This window comes from Oncorhynchus clarkii, chromosome 10 (assembly GCF_045791955.1).
Source record: "Oncorhynchus clarkii lewisi isolate Uvic-CL-2024 chromosome 10, UVic_Ocla_1.0, whole genome shotgun sequence".
Classification (NCBI taxonomy): domain Eukaryota; kingdom Metazoa; phylum Chordata; class Actinopteri; order Salmoniformes; family Salmonidae; genus Oncorhynchus; species Oncorhynchus clarkii.
Window position 1 is genome coordinate 20,490,482 of NC_092156.1, and position 8,413 is coordinate 20,498,894.

The 8,413-nt window shown below is 40.5% G+C and overlaps 1 protein-coding gene across 1 annotated transcript; it reads left to right on the top strand.

The window, feature by feature from the left end:
• Positions 1–4,177: 4,177 nt before the first annotated feature.
• On the top strand, positions 4,178–7,041 carry LOC139419463 (P1, F-box associated domain containing). The gene is made up of 6 exons (XM_071169410.1): positions 4,178–4,508; positions 5,157–5,237; positions 5,380–5,476; positions 6,102–6,197; positions 6,474–6,612; positions 6,731–7,041. The coding sequence occupies exons 1-6, from the start codon at positions 4,367–4,369 to the stop codon at positions 6,875–6,877; spliced, it is 702 nt and encodes a 233-aa protein (XP_071025511.1). The 5' UTR covers positions 4,178–4,366; the 3' UTR covers positions 6,878–7,041.
• Positions 7,042–8,413: the final 1,372 nt, after the last annotated feature.

Sequence of the window (8,413 nt, forward strand, 5' to 3'; positions counted from 1 at the left end):
AGAATTGAGTAATTACACTACTAAATGGACATGACTAAATTGTCATATCACATAAATAGAAATGCAATAATATATGCACGAACTGTTTAGGTTGGGAAGCATGCGGCCGCCCTAAAGGCATCAGCATGCTTCAGTTCGGCTGTGCTCTCATACTTTAAAAAACAACAAAATCGGAAATAGTACTGTTTGTCCATTTTGAGACGCCGCCGGCAGTATACACTTCCAGAATTCATCTATGATAACTCAAGAAATCTGTCATACATTTTGACGTTTTTGCAGAGATCTAATCTAAAGGCGTCTGCATGCTTCCCAGCCGAAATAGTTCCTGCATAAATTATGACGTGGGGTTGTGACGTTGGTTGGTTTTGGATTTAGGTAAGGATTCTTTCCGCTGTTCGGGCACACAAAATGTTTTCTAGAGGCAAGCCAAAGTTCTGATCCGAAGTCTACATTCCTTCGTCGCACACAAAATTAATGACAGATTTCTTGAGATATTTTAGATTCATTCGGACTATTTTGAGGAAACGTATGCTGGTTAAGGTTTCTCAAAATGGACAAACAGCACTATTGCCCCTTTTTTTTCTCGTGTTTCAAGCGAGTGTATTTTAAGGGAGTATGCAAGCACACTCGTTCGATTCAGATAGCCGAGCAATTTTACATCAAACTAATGTTTGGTGCAGTATTTCGCAATTAAATGTTTTAATGAATGCCAACTAATACTTAATTGAAGAATCCCTACAGCTGTTGATCAATCACGTACACTTCAGCTGCTGAATTTAGCCTGGCCTTGAGCAAAAATGTAGTGTGCACGAACACCCGATAAAAAACTACCAAACTGACAAAAACTTAAAATTCTATCATAATATATGCATGAACTCTTCCGAAATGTTATGGCTGGGAGACATGCGGACCCTTGCCTATGCTAATAGAATACAGGCAGTCTATGCCGCATTATAAACAGATTACACGGTTCATAGACATTATTATAATTTCCTACTCCTAGCACTCAACCAAACAAAAAATGCAAGGCTGGTTGGAATATGATCCTTATTAATTAACAGTGCACCCGCTGTTTTCCGAGCAAGTAACTCTGCTTAAAAGTAATAAGGACTGGCACACTGACAATAAACAGGTATACTGCTAGCTGGTTAACTGACAAACATACAGTAATCTACACAGTTAAGATTGTTAAACAATCTCCATGACCAATCGACAAGCCAATCAGACTTCCACTCCCTCTCCATTCTCTGTAGGTAAGACTGTTTCGGTAAAACAGTGTCAATGTTTCGTCTTCTGAATGAAGACACAGGATAATAAAAGGCTCACACACCCTCAATGGAGGACAAATCAACCTTCTAACTTTTAGTTAATCTCATTGAAATTTAAAGTGTACCCCTGATGTTTGACACCCACCTGCCTCCCCTGTTTTCAGTGCAGGTGTGTGGGTAAGGGCACAGATATAGGTCTGAGTGGCAGCATCACGGGAGGAGCAGTAAGGCCCTATGTCTTTCTGCAGGACCACCTGACGTGAGGTGGCCATGGGTTGGTGCTGCTGCCGAATGCTGCTCTGCTGGCTCCTTTCCATCGCACTTTCCCTCTGGGCCCTAAACACTACAGACCAAGGTTATAATAGACAATGGAAAATAATCAAACCATGAAAAAAAAATATATTGTAAAATTAAATAATGTACCTTTTTGAGATACAACAACTGATCTGAAACTAACATATTTTCTCTCTCTCTCTCTCTTTTCTGTTGCACTTGTGTTCTGATGCTTCCTGATGACCGATGATAACTTACCCATGATAGGTTCAGTGTCAGGGCCTGGGATGGAGTGAGGACTCTGGGCTAGGGCAGTCAGGTATGTCTGTGTGCCAACCTCACAGAGCAAGGACCTCGACTGATATCTGGCAACTCTGTCCCAAACCTGCCACGGGTGCAAAACATTGGACTGGGATGGTGATGTCCCAATGATGTTGGTCTCCAGGTCCTTTAACCCAATGTCTGTCCTATGGAGGTCTCTACCCAGATCTATCCCAATGCTGTCTGCTTTGGGGTGGACTGTCCGAAGTTGGTCCATTCTGAGCTGCTTACAATCATTTCTAAAGTGAGTATCTTCTCTTAGGGCATCTGCCCTGTAGCTTAGGTGGCCCAACTTGTCTGTGCTAATATTGTCTCTCACAGAGATGCCAGTCCTGATGTCTGTCCTGTCACTTTGGCAGTTGTCTATTCGGACTGTTTTGGCATTTTTCCTTCTCTCTGTGCTGAGAATGTTGTCTTTGCTGAAGTTGTCTGGCTGTAGTGCTCTACGGTATTCTTCTATGGTAGTGTTCCCTGTTCTGTGGCTGCCTATACCAGGACTCTTGGTTCGACCAGTCATTGGAAGCACTGTTACAACTGATGTCTCAGGAGACAGCTGTCCAGGAGACTAAAGGGAATAATGTCTGTATGAGGGCAGGCCATTTTTGTTTTTGACACATTTTTAGCAATAGTGGGCCAACCCCTTCTTATTAATTTCCATGGCTTGTGTTCGAACAGAGGACTTGTGTTTCCCATCAAACGTTTTCGTAGGCAACCAGATAATTAAACATGTTCATTTCATGTGCTACAGGTGAAATTTACCTTCAACCGGTGGCAATGGTCCTTTTCAGTTTTCAGCACAGCTTCCCTCCACACATGTTGTGGCATTTTATCTGTCTGGAAACTCATAATTGAAAGGCGGTCGGCGTATGCTATGTTCCTGAAGGTTCAGACCCTACATAGCTTCATTCCTAGACCTCCTTATTTGCCTGCTATTTTGTGCTTTTATCCTATTGATTGTGCTTCGTTAGAACGTTGGTTTAGAATCCTATTTGAGGTCATAATTAAAAACTAAAACCTTTATTGTGATGCCCATAGAGAAGCCACCAAACATCAGATAGGCCTAAATAACCCCTGGCATAGTCTGTAAAGCAATATGTAGCCTATAATAAAGTCTGAATTAGCTCTAATGAAAGTGTAGTCACACATTTTTTATGTTTTAATCCCAGCCCCTGTCCCCACAGGAGGTCTTTTGCCTTTTGGTAGGCCGTCATTGTAAATAAGAATTTGTTCTTAACTGACTTGCCTAGTTAAATAAAGGTTAAATAAAATAAATAAAACTGTGAATAATAGCCTAGGCTACTCCTTAGTTATTGGACAGATATGCCCTATTCAATCTATATTTCCCCCAATGTTATTAGTGTTTTCTAATAATGAAATGGGTTGATGCTTCAAGTTGACCAAATTTATGTAAACTAAATGAATGGAAGAATGAATATCCTTTATATATTACTCAGAAGTAGTTCTGCTGCGTTCATAACCAAGTGGGAAGGTGTTGTGAAGTCACCAGTCGGATGCATTCACATGCTTTTAACTAGTTGAGAAATGCTAATTGGCTAATGACCGACAAGCTGCATCAGCCATAAACAAAAGGTAGATTACAGCTATCATGCTTGTAAACAAATTTTAGTGTTAAACGATATATATTTATAGATTGCTTCTTGTAAATAATATTTTGTTATTAGAGAAAAAGCTGTTATCAAGGTAATTTCCTTAGGTCATTTATTTAGTAGGTGAGGTAATAGTTCAGCATGTGGGTGAGTATGAGACAGGGATAATAGATGAGAGTTCTTGTGGATTTTTCCCAGTACTATGTGGTAAATACCACTTTCCCAATTGATTATGAATGCAGCATTACTTGGGCATCTATCAAATGTCACAATCTTCTCCAGGGGTGGAGCTTGCCTAGAAACCCGAAGTTGAATTGCATTGAATTCTGTCGGTCAGAAATGAGCGTTTGATTTAGAAAAGTTTCCTCAACTGACCTCTCAAAGACATAACGTTGAATAAAATACATGTTTAATGTACTTTGCCGTAAATCTGAACGCACTATCAGGGCTTTAAACAGTTGTAGCCTGATTGCACTTTACTGTGGATATGTCTCACATTCCTATCGCCAAAAGGACCCATTTTTTATTTAACCAGGCAAGTCAGTTAAGAACACATTCTTTATTTACAATGACGGCCTACACCGGCCAAACCCGGGCCAATTGTGCGCCGCCCTATGAAACTCCCAATCACGGCCGGTTGTGATACAGCTTGGATTCGAACCAGGGTGTCTGTAGTGACGCCTCAAGCACTGAGATGCAGTGCCTTAGGCCGCTGCGCCACTCTGGCTTGTAGAGGTCGCGAGAGCAAACTTTCCTTATTCAAACGCTCATTTCTGCGCGACGAATCTTCGGGTTTCCAGGTAGGTTAAGGGTGGGGCATAAACTACTATTATCAAATGCAGCTTTCGACTTTACACTTCCTGTTTCACTGTACGCTGGATACGAACACATCACACAATGGCGACCAATGAATGGAAAAAAAGATGCGAGACAGAGTGGAATATCAAAGGCATTTCGATGCCTGATGGAGTGGATTGGAAGTTCGTCTACGAAGCGAAGCCTTTCGGTCGAAATTTGTTGAGGAATCCTGCGCCTCACGGTACCTACGTCATATGTCGAATTGTATTGAAAGTGGTGTATGTTTACTGCAGCTGTCGTTAGGTTTCACTGGAATAAAAATGATAGTACGTAGTAAAGCTTGATCTGGCATAGTACCTGTTAGATATGTAGGAGGCAAGGGTGGCAGGGTAGCCCAGTGGTTAGGGCCGGAAGGTTGCAAGTTCAAACCCCCGAGCTGACAAGGTACAAATCTGTCGTTCTGCCCTCAGGGGAACAGTTAACCCACTGTTCCTAGGCCGTCATTGAAAATAAGAATTTGTTCTTAACTGACTTGCCTAGTTAAATAAAGGTAAATAAATAAAGGTAAAATAAATAAATCTTAAGGGGCAAGGGTTTTGAACAACTAAATGGTACAAATTCAGAAACACTACGACGTAGAGAAAATATTGTCCGGTCTTAAATAAAGGCCAACCAACGATTGTTCAAACAATACACTATTTTCTCTACGTCGTAGTGTTAATGAATTTTCAAAACCCTTGCCCCTTAATATGTACTCTTAATCTTTTGTTACATTTTTAGAAATATCTGTGTAAATATTGTTGACTCACGACCCCGACTTTGAATACCACTGCTGTAGGTTAAAGTCCTTTGTTGTTATATTGACTCTGTCTTCCTCCTTCCCACCCAGGTGTGAGTCAGGACTCCCCTCCTCCGGAGCGTGAACTAACAGAGTTTCCTCCAGAAGGACCTCCTCGCTCTGAACCAGAGGGTACATAGTTACAGTATACAAGAATAAAATGTTGACTATTATTTCCATTTATAAGACCATAAAGCAATAGAAGGGTAGGCCTAATTGATTTTTTTAACATTAAGTGAATTTCCTTTCATGATTCATATCTTTCAATCTATAGGTGACTATACTGGCTGGACCACCAGCAGAGAGGACCTTGGTTATGATGCCAGCGGCGTACCACCAGGGGTCACCATCTGTTACCTGCCTAACTACAGGTGACATGAGCAACAACCAACTGTCACCTTTGTGCAAATGAGCTACCCCTCTTTACCTTGTCACAGGCCTCACTATCAGTCAAGCTAGTCGTATAACCACTCCCTCTAAAGGCACATTTCCTGGACCCAGATTAATGCAATATGTCTAAAATGTTCTACTTCATATTCATCATCTCCAGCACCACCCTAAAATCAACATGTGAAATGGTGTGTTTGTATTTTTTGTAGTGAAAAATAGAGGAAGATATGTGTTTCAATGACATCATCAAGCAATTAGTAGGCAATGCCTACTCATAATTAGATAGAATAACACTATGTACACTGATTATGTAATTGGAAACACTTATCTTCCTCTGTTTTTTTACTACAAAACATAGAAATGTGCAATTTCATACAAGTTGGGGTGGTGCTGGAGATGTTAAAAATTGTGACATTTCTCTATAAGCCTTCCCTGAATTTAAAACATTCTCATTGGAGATTCTTCATTGAAAGTGCTTTTTCTCTAAGAGTAGTCTTAATATGGGTGTGGCCGGTAAACCAGACCAAATGCTTCAAGTTTTATCAGAGACGGTGGTAGATAGATACGTAGCTATCTCTGATTGGTGCTGTGTTTCTGTGTTCTCAGCTGGTTTACCTTGGAGCAAAGAGTGGACCTAAAGGCTGAGGGAGTATGGGACGAGCTGTTGGATGGTTTCCAACCTGACATCGTCATCAAAGACTGGTGGGTTTCAACCTGACAGCCTAAGCATGCATTCATGACTCATGCTACATTATGATGTGTCTATGTCAACATCACAACCTGGGACTCAATCGCTTGAAGTCAGATAGCAATAGGCAATTGCAATACCAGCGGTTTCCAATAATGTTGCAATCAGTGTAGAGTTTCACTACCTCTATCCAGAACCACAACATTAGGCAACACACACTAGTTTAGATTGACCCTCCTTGTATTCATATTTTGATTTTTAAAACATAGGAACTGTTTTGACCCCTGTAGGTATGAGGAGAGCCAACTGCACGAGTCCATCTACCAGCTGCGGGTGAGGTTGCTGGGAACAGATGGACAGACGGTCATCTCTGAATACATCATGAGCCCTACTGAGGAGCTTAGTGAATACTCCCACAACTGGAAAGAGGTGGGGCCTAGACATGTTTTGTTATGAGTTTGTATTATACATATTAGCTTGAAAGACTGATTGTGTTTGATCATTTTATATACTTATTTGTGCAGTAAGTCATTTTCTGTCTATGTAGGTGTCCCATGTGTTCTCAGACTACGGGCCTGGGGTGAGGTATGTCCACTTCCTCCATAGGCTGAAGAACAAGTTCATGGTGGAGTTCTTCCCCACCCTGGTCACAGGAAGTACTGTCCTTGTCAAGCCAAGCAAATCCAGCCAATAGAAAACCTTCTAAAGGACCACAATGGACACTTTGGAAGTGATATCCACAATGGACCATGCATCCAATGTCCATATTGTCAGTCATTGGTAGTGGAAATGTAGATCATATTCTACATTACAAAGCACTTTTGAAAATAAAATAAAGAAACCATCTTTAATGAAAAACTTTGATATTCTTGTTGAGAACCAAGCATTTGGATTACACATCATTTGACATCTTTCAGTCTGCTATTTACAAATAGACCTACAACAGCAGTGAGGACCAATCTTCATACTGCTGTATTATATAGCCCTAATAGGCTCAAATACAACTAGAAATGTGTAGACTAATATTCAATTTAAGTAGGATATAAACATGTAGACCTAACTTTAAATAGGGCTGAACAAAGGTATATATACTTAAATGCAAGTATTTTCTTCTGAAATTAAAGGTAAGTTCTCTAGTACTTAATTTGTTATAAGTAGCCTAGCCTACTAAATGTTAAACTTAATACTTTGATTCAGAGGGGTTGGGTTAAATGCGGAAGACACGTTTCAGTTGAATGCATTGTTGTACAACTGACCAGGTATCCCCTTTCCCTTTAATTTGCTTCTTTAAACAGGCCTACTTTTGTACTAACATTTTTTTTTTTTTTTCATAGGCCTTCTATATATGCCGCATTCACGTGCTAGTCGGAGCTAAACTCGGTTATGTTCGACTTGCTAACTGGTTGAACGCGGTACGCGTACCATCAGAACCGAACCAGTAAGGAATTCGGAAACATGCAAGTTCCAACTAGCACGTGAACGCGGCAATATTCTCTGCTATAAAGAGACGGGTTCGTTGCAGGACCAATGATCGTGTCGGTTTCGCGGTTGCGCAGTTTACGCGGTGTGTGATCACCCGCATGGATTCCAGCATCAGTAGGGGATTGTGAGTAAACGGGAAAGTGCGTCTGTGAGTCCACCTGTTTGGGAAGAAGAGGACAGTTTTACTGGGGACTTGTTCTGATTGTTTCGAAGCAATGTCAGCATTACGGCGAAACGTGCCGTAGGCGACGAGGTAAGAATGAATGGTTAGAATAAATGACAGGTGGACGCAAATACTTTTTCATAGTTGACCGTTATACTTTTCTCGATTATTCACAATATATTTGTTTTAGCATTGTGCGTGTGTACACAGATTGTTTCATTTAAATAATTTAATGTAAATCAGCTATTTTTGATCAACTGTTCAGCAGATCAACTAGTGCGCATCTCTCTGTTGATTCTCGTCGCTGCGTAGCTTACGTTCATTCTAGGCAATTGTAATTGTCATGACTGGAAATGTACAATGCTTGAGCATGTTTAATGTAATGCAATGATTAAATGTTTAAATACGTTAACTTCTAATAATAATTTTCTTCGCTTTGTACCTGACTTGCATATCTTAGACCACCCTTTGCTAAATGATACACTGATACAAATGTGTATCAGTGAATACAAAATTCACTGCTAAGTGTTTTGTTCACCGAATATTATCATATTGTTTTCATCAGAAGATAAATGTGTGCAATTG